General features: G+C 39.6%; 1 protein-coding gene across 2 annotated transcripts; it reads left to right on the top strand.

Moving 5' to 3' along the window:
• Positions 1 to 919: 919 nt before the first annotated feature.
• Positions 920 to 8,982, top strand: LOC101784520 (peptide-N(4)-(N-acetyl-beta-glucosaminyl)asparagine amidase). Of its 2 annotated transcripts, XM_004957697.4 has the most exons (16): positions 920 to 1,215; positions 1,330 to 1,506; positions 2,203 to 2,304; positions 2,395 to 2,481; positions 2,736 to 2,818; positions 4,118 to 4,231; positions 4,688 to 4,742; positions 4,846 to 4,932; positions 5,544 to 5,599; positions 5,686 to 5,745; positions 5,859 to 5,946; positions 6,055 to 6,792; positions 6,872 to 6,932; positions 7,733 to 7,835; positions 8,474 to 8,605; positions 8,683 to 8,982. In XM_004957697.4, exons 1-16 carry the CDS (start codon positions 1,051 to 1,053, stop codon positions 8,765 to 8,767), a joined length of 2,193 nt encoding a protein of 730 aa, XP_004957754.1. In that variant the 5' UTR covers positions 920 to 1,050; the 3' UTR covers positions 8,768 to 8,982. The 2 variants fall into 2 exon arrangements, with proteins under 2 accessions (XP_004957754.1, XP_022680195.1); XM_022824460.1 differs by lacking the exons at positions 920 to 1,215; positions 1,330 to 1,506 and adding an exon at positions 2,061 to 2,174 and having other exon boundaries at positions 2,224 to 2,304.
• The last annotated feature ends 3,527 nt before the right edge of the window (positions 8,983 to 12,509 follow it).

Below are 12,509 nucleotides of genomic sequence, written 5' to 3'. Positions count from 1 at the left end.
TTCTTAGGGTGACCTTACTCCTCTTCATTTTATCAGTTCTATATTGTTATTTAGGTTGCAGAAATACCATATATGCTACGTTTCCCTGTGCTGCTTATTTGAGTCCCTCATTGTTCTTTCCGAATTCTATAAATTCCTAGGGGATGCACAGGAGCTGTGACTTGTCACAATGCATTTGTCAGAGAAGGGATAAATGGACTCCACGATACATGGATACTGTAAAATGGACTCCATGATACATTAATACTATAACATTTCAGAAACAGTCTGCTCTCATTTAAATCTAATCTGTAGCTCCTATGGAGTACCGGTTTAAATTGCTAGCTTAAGTGAAACAATGGTACATCAACACAAGAAGCTAAGGGCAAAAAGGACTATTCACATTAGTCTCGTACCTTTACACAGTACCCGTATCAACACAAGGACGAGTTTGACAAAAATAGAAGTTCAGGAACTAGAACGGCCGATCTAAAAATTGAGGGACCAACTTGACTCTCGGGATAAAGTTGAGGGATCAAATCACCTATTTTGCCAATTGTTAAGGTTATTGTAGGTTCTAGTTTCCAATTTGACACAAGAGCTTACATTTTCATGAATTTTATTTTAAAATTTAAACAACACGTGGTAGGGATAATGAAATAATAGTGATGACTTTATCAATCTTAAGTCAGTCTTATGGATGTGATTAAATAGGTGAAGATATGTCTTATGTGTGAATTTATAAGATTAACTATATTTGCGCCTCCGCGTACCTTATGTTAACTTGGGAACGAATAAAGGATTGGACTTTGTATACTAGCGTAACAAAGCTGTGTTTGTGAGACCCTGACCGCCTATATAAAACAAAGTCGGTCAACCCCAGTTTTTACCTACGCCGCTGCAGTCTGCAGGTAAGTGCGACGAGTACCATGCTTCGCTGGCTTTGCTTCCCCACAGCTCCGAACTCCATTCCCCATTTCAGAGTAGGTCCCACCCGTCACGCGCACTGCGCATCCTTTTCGTACGGGTGGACTCCGCAGCAGAGGTCCACGCGGGGCCTGGGACAGCGCGATGGTGGCTCGCCGGTTCGTGGTCCGGCAGGGCCCCGCCGCCGTTACCTCCGGCGAGGGGGAAGCGGAGGAGGAGCACGAGGTGGAGTACGACACGGAGCACGGCATCGACGTCCTCCGCCTCCAGATCTTCTCCCTCACCTCCGTCCCGCCCGACCTCCAGAAGGTGCGCCTCTCCCCTCCCCCGAATCCCGATTCCCACCTCCACCCACCGCGTCACCGCGATCCGGCCGCTGCTGCTCTGCTCCCTTGTATGTTCTGATGCGGTGCGCACTTGCAGATCGTGGTGGAGGCGGATGGGTCCGTGGTGGACGATGGCACCGACCTGGAGTCCCTCTCCGAGCGCCTGCGCGTCTTGGCCATCGGCGAGGAGGAGGGGGAGGATGCGGCAGCGGCGGCTGTGGAGGCGGCCAGGGCGCAGGAGAAGTCCGACGAGGAGCTCGCGAGGATGCTTCAGGTGCGTCATTTATTAGTATCCCTGATCGCAGCTTTGCTTTGGTTTTGCTGGCGTGATTGCAACGTGCATTGTACAGCAGTGCCGGCAGTTGGTGGCAGGTTCGCTTTTGTTAGATGATTGATCGGGTTTTGGAGGACGTGTCATGGAATTGGGTGTGTTTCAACTAGAATAGATGGCACATCTATTAATCTTATTGACAGTTGTTCACATGTTTAAACTCTGTAGTTACATTTAGTTGCTGGTATCAGTTTAGCTGATGTTTGAACCAGGTGGGCTGGGAAGTGTGCCTTCAATCCAGGTGCTGACTTAATTGCTCTAATCATGGTTTTGTAGCCGGGACACTTGGTGCTTTTGTTTGAGCAGGGAGTGAGGTGGATCAACGTAAACACAGATATATTCTGTGATACATGGACATTTCACTTCACTCCATCACTGCTTGGGTAGTGCAGGAACCTTTGTGCCTTTACTTGGATGTGTTTCTACTAGAAAGTAGAAACAACTTGTATTTCCTCTGCACTCTGGTTTGGATATAGCTATTAATTGCATTTACAATTTGTTCACATGTTTAAATTCCATAGGTATATTTGGTTGCTGGTTTAAGCACAACTTTGTCCAGGGGAAAAGAAAGGAATAACCCCAAATAGACAGCTATATCATTCTCACCAGAACTATGCTTAATTCTTGGAATTTTTCTAGGCGGAAGAAGAGGCACTTCTCCTACAACAGTACAGTGTACGAAATGACGGTGGAGAGGTGTTTAGACAGAGAGTTGAGCCTTACATGAACCAGATTCTAATGGTATGGAATTAGAATTCATTTTACTTACAAAGTGTTGCCTGATGTTATGGGATTTGTGTATCTGGTGCTTGAATATGTATTTGGATTCAGTATGAAGATCCAGTGCGACAAGAGGCTGCACGGAAGACGGTTCCAATACATGAGCTTGAGGAGAAGGCATTAGCTTCACTGGCCAAGGTTTCTCTTTAATTTACCACCTCTCTCTCTCTCTGTGACTATGGTCTTTTTTTTTTTAAAAAAAAATACTGATAAAGTTTCCTTGGTACAAGTTTGACTCCAAGTAAAGCTGTATTTTATGATTCTATTATTGATTTTACCACTATGGATTTATCTAGTTTTTTTGACAAAAATATGGATTACAAATTGCTTATTGCATTCCATGTTTGAAAAGATCGATGGTTGGAAATTCTTACGGAAGATTTTTTTAGTAGGAAGGGAATTTCCAACCTTCGAAAGATGAAGAGAGCCATGCCTTTCTGCTCCAATTGCTTTTCTGGTTTAAGCAATCATTCAGGTCACTGAAATACTTTCAATCCTTCTTTCTCAGTCATTACTTTGGCAAATGTTTGAGCATGTGTGCGTGTCTAACATCACCCATATTTCCTCGAATTTGTACTTCTATCTGACCATATTTTAAGGAATAGGTCTATTTTGCATTCCTCACATCCTTTAGCTATCAAAACTGTTGCAAATAACTGCCTGGGATCAACCACCCTGGCTTTAAGAAATTGTGGTATCTCAGTTTGAATAGATGTTCAGTCAGCTGCGGTTATTTGAAAATGAAAAAAGTTGCCTTGCCCATTTCCTTTGCACCGTTCCTTTTCTTTTGTGCGTGCAACCACGCTTTTCAGCCAGCAAAGTTGTGTCTATCCATTCTTCTATTGTGATCACTGTTCACCTACAATCCACATATGCGCCACACCTCTGCTGCATCTCACTCTCAGCAGGACAGCATGGCATTGCACTGATTGTTAGCAGCTATTAGACATGCACACCAACCCTTGCTGGCAAACAGCTCATGCAGACACAGGTCAGACAACATAAAAATACTGAGGAAGTTGGCTAAGATAGTTGAGTAGTGATGGTTGCAAAGGTATAGATGCTGAGAAGAGCTTTTCGAATTATTATTGGCATTACTTGAATCAGCAAATTCTCATCAGTAGTGTCAATGCATGAGTATCAGAGAGATTAACAATTAATATTCATGATTTTTTGTGTCAAACGGAACTGATTTGTTCATCTGTTATTGATAAGACGGTACAATTTGAACCAGTTTCATCAGTTGAGGATGTAAGATGTCAAGTTGGATACTTACTAGTTTGGACTAATATTAAATATTTCAATAGCTGAGTGTGGTAGGATGGACTTACTCATTTATTATGTAAACTATAAACATGTGGCCATCTATTGTAACTTCGAAACCTCTTTTTGGAACATGTATATGAGTTTTAATTTGTATTTGAATAATACTGCTGCTGTAAACATTAAAAGCCACACAATGAAACAAAGTAGTGTATGAATGACCAAGTATATGCTTAGAACAAATGATTCTGGTAATACTTACATGTGTACACTTAGACCGTGGAACATAAAACTCATGACTGACACTATTTTATTTTTTGTTAGTTTTATTGATTTAAATAATACTAATTTGCCATAATAACTTTCAACCCTATTATGGTGTTACCTGTAATGTTTTTTACTTAAAACAATTGCATATGTTTACTAGGCTCAATTCACAGTCTATATAGTAAATGTGATGGAACAGCCAAGAGCGGTGCTCACATCTTTCGAGTGATATTTGTTTTCGCAGATGGGTTAACGCAGCACCTTGTGACAGCTGTGGCTGTGAGACATCCAATGTTGGAATGGGCAACCCACTTCCCTCAGAAATCGAATTTGGTGCTTCGCGTGTTGAGCTTTATAGGTAGCTGTCAGTAGAATGTTATTCTATTTGTCTGCATCTTGTATAATTAACTTTGGACGTGCGATCTCATTTCATGACTTACAAACTCGGTATCTATTGAATCATATTGCTATGACCTGAAGCCTAGTTACATATTCGATGTTGTTTGTCATAGTTACTTATAGTATTGTCATAGCAACCTTGTGAATCAATGCCAAACTAAATCAGTTGATGACACAATAGGTATTGTGCTTCTGCTACCTAGTTTCTTACACCTATGCCAGTGATAAATCTGACGAATTTATTCACCCTTTGTTCCTGTGCTTTTTTTTTGTCTATGGACTGGGGAAATTAAACTTAAAATACAGGTAGCAAATGTACCATTATCCCTCGTAATTAAATCACTGCTTCCATGTATTGATGTATGGCCACCTTTTTTTTGCTTCATATGCATATACTGACATATGCTGTCTTTAGGTGTAACCATTGTTCTAGTGTCACCCGGTTCCCAAGGTACAATGATCCACATAAGGTATGAGTAACACATCCTATGATTCAATTGGTGTTTACTTTTGAATATATCCCACCAAAGTGAAAATGGAAGATCAAGTTGTATGTTTTTCTTGCTTTGGAAGCTTCTACAAACTAGGAGGGGTCGCTGTGGAGAATGGGCCAACTGCTTCACATTCTACTGTCGAGCTTTTGGATACGAAGCTCGTTTGGTTAGTTCGATTATGCTTATGAATTTGCTGCAGCTAAAATGAGGATTGGAATTTCTTTGTAATATGGGTGCTACCATGATTTTGGCTGACTTCATTTTTTTTGTTCACTCCTTTCCCATCCCTATTCAAATTTAAAGAAACCGTTTGACCTAATTTAGATTTCTTGCTGTTCTAAACAAAGGAGACGGTTCTGTCACAACATCTAGTGTTCATAGTTGTGGGAAACTCCCTCAGAGGTTCCGTTCTTGCTATTCCTGCATCCCTATCATTTACTTCCTAATTGTGGGGAACTCCCTCACAGGTTTCAATCCAAAAACAAATGTTGTCCCTAAACGCAGTTCAGTTAGTTCTCTAATTGAATTTTTGGCGCTCTCATGCCTTTTTTTGTGGTCTGTATTACTGCCTATCTTTTGTTATTAGGCCCAATTTTACGCAGTTCACTGCTTATTGGTCCTTGAACTTGTTTAATCCAGTAAAATACGCAAAGATATTAAACAATCGATATGGCCGGGGGCAAGACCCCTTTAGTAGTTTAAAATACGCAAAGATGAAGCAATGTGTTTTTCCTCCTAGTATAATAGATTGATATATCACCTATGTATACTTTACAGATCCTAGATTTCACTGATCATGTGTGGACAGAATGTTTTTCAAACTTGTACGGGAGGTCAGTGGAACATACCCACAGCTTCTAAGTTTGAATTTGGTATTTTAGTACCCTTATTCTTAATGCCATTGTTGTGGAATGTCTAGATGGATGCACCTAGATCCGTGCGAAGGAGTCTATGATAATCCCCTACTGTATGAGAAAGGGTAAATAATTGGTCCTTCCAACTGGTTTCTGCATATTGCATTGCCCTACTTGATGTTTTTGCAAATTCTGTGCATTTGTTCTTGACTTCTTGCTGTATGGCATTGTCTTGTAGGTGGAACAAGAAGTTGGATTATGTTATTGCGATTTCGAAAGATGGAGTACGTGATGTTACAAAACGCTACACAAGAAAGTGGCATGAGGTAGGAAATTTTTGCTGGTTATGACCTGTGTTGTGTGTTGGGCGGGTGGCCTTTTGTTTTTAGATTAAAGTGGTTCAACTTTTATGTATCCCATATCTGCCCCTGCAGGTTCTTTCTAGGCGAACAATTACCTCAGAAGAAACCATTTCGGCTGTTCTATCATCCATAACAGGGAAGTATCGCACTGGATTGTCAACTAGTGCTCTCACAGTCATAGAAAACCGTGACAAGGAAGAGTCTGATGAACTTAGCAAAGCTGCTTATCTTCAAGTTGAAACAACTTTATCCTTACCTGGAAGGCTAAGTGGTTCTGTGGAATGGAGAAAAGCAAGGGCAGAGTTGGGCCAAGCAGATTCACTCAGTTGTTCATCCTGCCCTGTTCGGAAATGTGTGGATGCTCATGTTTCAAATATATATGATGCTCTTTCTTCTCTTCTTTCGCATTTTTGTGATAGAAAGGTCCCTAAAGAAAGAACTATTGAAGTTTTTCATGCATTGAAGGCTCTGATGCTAAATCTTAAAGATGCCAACTTTAAGAGCAGAAGAGCTACATTAGACCAGAAAACACAGCAGCTATTTGAGGAGATATTTTCTTTCATCGAAAGACTGTTTTCTGCTATTTCACTGAAAGCAGAATTGGGTACTGATGGGCACCAATCCGTGACTGTGGTTGGAAATCCAATAAATTCATCCTTAGCGTTACCAGTAGCATTGGATGCAGTTGAAGAGATATTGAGTAACTATAAGAATAATATCTTTTGCACAGAAGGCAACCAATTCCCAAGAGGGAACAGACTAAGCTCAGGTTCAGTCCTTGCAAGCAGGGAACAGCTCCCGATCGGAATTGTATGTGATGCAAATTTGTGCATTTTTTTAGGTTCCATTCATCAAGGTTTGCCTTACATAAGTGTTGAAATTGTTTCAGGCAACTGCAGCATTTGATGGTATTCATTCATCAAAATGGGAAGAGCCTGATGGAGCTAAAGGTAATTTGGTTGCAGTGTATACTAATACCATGTTTTGTTCATAGTTTATTTTGTTCAAACGTGGCTACCCAGATTGACATCCCAAGCCCAGCCATACCCTTTTCCGTAATTTCTCCTCCTGCACTACTGTGTCAACTGTCATGCACTCATTGATTCATTAGATATCGTTTATCCTAAGTATTTTTATTATATAAACATAGGTAGTACTGTTGTAAACTCGAATGGAATCTGAATTTGAGCTTTGAATTGATAGTTTCACATTTTTGGTATCATTCCAATTTGGTTTAACAAGAACAATATTGGTGCGGGCACACATGGTTCAGTGCATAGGTTGATTCCTTTTTAATGGTAATTGTGAAGAAGTTTGCAGTTTCTCGAGCATTTTCTTGTACTTGCTATTGTCTCCCTGATGGTTAATCCATTTTTCTTTCGCTGGATTCGAACTTTTCTCAAACACTTGCTAACTTGAATTTCGACGGTTCAGTTGGTAATTTAATTGAGTTAGAATTTATTTTTAAAATTGTTGTAGAAGTTATTTGTTGACATGTCCTAATTCAAAGATGCGAGGTGGTAAATGTTTTCGACTCCCTGCAGCATATCCGCGTTTGGCATCCATCTCAAAAATTTTAACACCAGATGCTGTTTGTCAACTTTTTTAGTAATATCTGGTCAATTGTTGTGCTGCTAGTATTTTTCAGATCTTTCATGTTGTGGCAAAGATGTTATTTAAAGTGTTACAAGTACATGCAGATGTAGAATATTATTGATTTGCTGTATAGGCTAACAAAAGAGTTATGCAGGATGTTGGCTGATTTATAAAATGCCTGATGGCCAAACTTGCGAGTTGGAGTCGTATGATTTGATGTCAGCTAATGATGCCCCAGAGAGGGATCCAATGGACTGGTAAACTAACGGCACTATCCACAATGTTTTACTGCTTTCTTGCACCTAGCAGAATTCAGCATCTATTAATGTGTATTTGTACTGGTATTGTGTTTGTGCATACTGTTTGTCAAACACATAATGTAAATCACAATGTTGTTCCTTCTTTTCATGGTAGTAGTGGTTTACTGGGTTGCATAAACATTATCCTGAGAAGCCATCCGTTGTGTCTAACAGAATCTTAATAAGATCCATCTTTAAGCTAGAAAAAATAGCTTACGAGCTAAAAAAATGAAATTATATGAAAAGCTTCACTTAAATCTAAATAAGGTTTTTGTGCTTTGTTTATGTTTCATTTGGTGAGTGATTGGCTCGTGTTAGCTTACGAATCTCTTGGTTAACATTGTTTGTCACAGCGCAAAATGCAGATTAGCTGTTAGACTCACTGCAATCAGAACGTAACCTCTGACATAAACATTTTCCTGAACTCAATGACTAGTCTGTCTTTTTTTCACTGTAAACTATATAACTTGATGACAAGATCGTTAGCTTGAGAATTATAGGAAAACCGTGTTTATAGCTAGAAGTTGTGGGCAACATTGATAATCGAAGTTACTGGTCGATGTACTTGCAACTCACAAGCATTTCTTATGTCACAGGGTCCTCGAAGGGAGCACAGATGGAGGCTCTACCTGGAATATAATTGACACTCGGAGTTCTGAAATGTTTGAGGGCCGTTTCTTTAGGAAAACATTTACAGTGGATAAGAGATGTAAAGCAGACACTTTCCGGTAGGTTTATATTACCGGCTGATGCACACTATCAGTATCTGTCCTGTTTGACTGAACCGTTCTTTTTTATGTGGCAGGTTTAAGTTTCTACTTGTAAGAGAATCTCATTCCAATCCAAGATTTCAGATTGGATCCATTGATCTCTATGGGAAAACCGTGTGAACTTTCCCGGAGTTGTGTTTCACTTGTAAAGAGCTGAGCAATTGGTGTTCATAGCTTTCTAAAACTCTCGATTTGCCAAACCTGTGCAGCACAAAGGTGCATCATAAGATTGTGACGTGTGCTTTTATTCCGGAAGTAGCCTTCCCTTGAATGGTTGATTGGAGATTGATTGAGCAATTAAGGTCACGAATACACGACAATCTATTTTAGTGTTACTGAATGCTTTTTAAAATATATTCCCTCAGTCCCAAATTTATTCATTTTGGTTTTTTTTAGTACATATGAAAAGCTATGTATCAAAAAAGTCAAAACAAACAGTAATTTGGGACGGAGGGAATCTAGGTTCATATGAAAAGTTATGTATCAAAAAAGTCAAAATGAATAGTAATTTGGGATGGAGAGGGTATGAGTGTATGCACAGGACTTGTTCACCCGGATCACCAACCTTGCTTTGTTTGAAACTTAAAGTGAATCCATTATTTTCGTGATGACCATGTAGAACAGAAATAGAGATCAGGGACTGATGAGCTGCAAGATGCTCTCCAGTCTGCACCACTACAACGAAACGAAGACCCTTACTTTGATGGCGCTTTAGGAACAAAATATGATTTCACATACTTGCAGGAACCAGCACTTGAGCAGAAGTCTATATAGGAACATTTTCTATAGGAATTTTCCTATATATACATGTAGGAATGAACTCTTGCGGCACTATAGAAATTGTGTTAGCAGGCACTGTTCAAAGACGTTGAGGCATGCAAAAGCGAAAATCACCTGAAAAATGTACTATCTATATTGGCGACAATGTTGACACACTTTTCATCATGAGGGGTGCACATCTTTTTTCCAGGCCCTGATGGTGATGGGTACATGTACATTTTTTTTCCAAGAGGTGATGAGTTTTAGTATTGGTTCCTCTAATTTCTCAGAGATACTGCAGGTAAAAAAAAAGGGATAAGTAGCAGGGAAACCGATTATTTTACCCCTAAAAGAATCTCTGATTAGTTTTAGGACAAAGCACTTAGTCCAAATTAATGGCGTGGCTCGATACCGTGTTGCTTGAAACTCAAAACAAGCCAGAACGGGTTAGGACATCCTGATGGTTGGTTTGACTTCATGTGGTTTTCTTGAGCGAGGATAAAACGACGATCCATGTTATGGGCCAGCCCATGCATGATCACTCGTTATGACAGTATGACACGTACTGCAATTGGTTCATGTGATAAGATTGATATACCAACTGGAATTTTATCAACTCTTTAATTCCAATTCTCTTTTATTTTTACCAAAACTGAAATTTTCAAGCTTTGTCACTGGCATAAGGGCTCCACCGGTGCTCGTGGCAAGAGTTAAGCAAAGACACGAGCAGTGAAAAACCGTCGGTGGATGGATCATACACGCAACATCTCATCTTTGTTTTTACACCTTATTTTCACGCATCACAAACCTCGATCGCTAGGTCAAGCAAGCACATACTTTTCGCAGCCGGTCGGTAATTAACGACGAGCAGGTGTTTCACTTCAAGGCTGTTAAGCTGTCCTAGTTGGTTGGGCTCTACAAGTCACTGGACATTTGAGACACACAATGCAAGAAAATGAGACTGATAAAAAGTTTTCACATCTGAATGCATGGATGGCTACCTCAAGCTCTCTGCTCTTGGGGATATAGTACTAACACTCTTTGATGGAGATGTCCCAACCTTCTCGGATCGAGCAGAGTGTTGGACAATGCTCTTCGAAACGTGGAGGTTATCCTGCGTCGCTTTCAGTATCCAATCACGGTGATGCTTCCAATTTGTTAGCTTAACTGAGCAATTAGCTCGTCTCTGCATGTATGTGAAAAAAGGTCACCTAAAAGGAGAGGAGAGGAGAATTAGAGAATTATATAGGAGTAGCTGCAAGTTGAAGTGTACGGCTTGTATAGTTTGTGCCTTCTCCATCAACTGGTGGCTGCCTATTGCTGGAGGTTTCTTGCAGCTTCGTGTGGTAAGAATCTTGGCGTGTGGTTTCTGGTGGTTTATTTCTTGTTCTCCGATGCTCCGCTTCGTGCTTCCTTTGAGCTATGGTTAAATCAAATTGTTACTTATCCTAGTTCTTTTTTTTAATGTAAATGGCCGGAGCTCTGCCTTTCAATTAAGCAAAAGAGAAAATATGCAGGCCCGAAGGCCACGCGGGTGAACCAAGCGGCACATGCACCAGCAGTCCAGCACACACCGGAACCAGCAAACAAACTCCCAAAACGCCAGACTCCAAACATGAACACTCCAAATCCTCCTTCGCTCTTTCATAGTTCATTTTTTTCGAAAAAGTTTTTGTCGTCTACAAGGCTCCATTAACTTCGCAAAATTGTTTTTTGCACGCCTTTTCAACCAAGATGTGTAAGTGAGGATACTGAAACTTTGTGAGCTTCGTAATTTCAGGGTCTGAAAGTATTTACTCATCGGTAAGCGCCTCTGTTAACGTTGGTTATTCTTGTCCCTTTTAGCCCCATCGATCATCGGTATGTTGCAACCTTGGCAATTAATCGGATAATATTTGGTTGGAAAGACGAACGAGAGAAAGAGGGATGCTAGTAAGTCCCATGCTAACGGATTGATGGTAGATATATAATGAGTTCATTTACTTCTTTTTGTCTTTCATGCTTGTAAGCAAATAAATGGTATTACCACCTAAGTTTTTTTGAAGGAGCATGAATGATAAGTGAAACAATGAACCCCATTCCAAACAGTTTACATTTCATTTACATGACAGTTTGATTCAATGCGACATCATCATATTTAAATAATACTTTCACAACTTGTATGCATCTCGTACATTATCTCAGTATATAGTTACTGCCTTTTATGCCATTGCTGGGCGAAAAAAAGTCCGTTTTGTCAACTTTTTTTTTTTGCAAAATGTACCAGTAACTTGAACTTAGCTAGGATACAAAATGGAAGTGATCCAAAAAGAATATGGGCTATACATATACCGTATATTTGCTACCATCATCCAATATATGATCAGTTCATCTGCCTAACTAAATTGATCCTGTATGGAACTTTAGATCAAGTTGCTAGCTAGCTATTTATCCTAAGATGCATGTGCACAATACACATCTGTATGCATTGAAAAAAAATCTATCGTGTCGTACTAAGGGGGTTTTGGATGTGAGGTACTAAATTTTAGGAGGGTCACATCGGATGTTCGGACGCTAATTAGGAGGACTAAACATGAGCTAATTATAAAACTAATTGCAGAACTCCTATACTAATTCGCGAGACGAATCTATTAAGTCTAATTAATCTATCATTAGCAAATAGTTATTGTAGCACCATATTGTCAAATCATGGACTAATTAGGCTTAATAGATTCGTCTCGCGAATTAGACTCCATCTGTGCAATTAGTTTTATAATTAGACTATATTTAATACTTCTAATTAGTATCCAAATATTCGATGTGACAGGTACTAAAGTTTAGGGGGTATCAAACACCCCCTAAACTTAGCTCCGGGCATGGTGCATACATAATGCATTTTTGCATTGCACTGCTTCTCTCGCAAGGGGAAGCATCATATGGCTAGTTTTACATAAATCTATATATGGTCACGTATATTATGCTTTCACATAATATTTATATCTAATCCTGTATTAATGGATGTAAATACCCTTTAACAGGCATATAACTATATATGAATTACTGAATGCAATTGTATTTTATGTGTCCTTCACATTTCTTTTGAAACAATCATATATATCTTTAT

The sequence above is a fragment of the Setaria italica genome, chromosome II (assembly GCF_000263155.2).
Source record: "Setaria italica strain Yugu1 chromosome II, Setaria_italica_v2.0, whole genome shotgun sequence".
Taxonomy (NCBI): domain Eukaryota; kingdom Viridiplantae; phylum Streptophyta; class Magnoliopsida; order Poales; family Poaceae; genus Setaria; species Setaria italica.
This window is presented reverse-complemented; position numbering and strand designations above follow the sequence as displayed.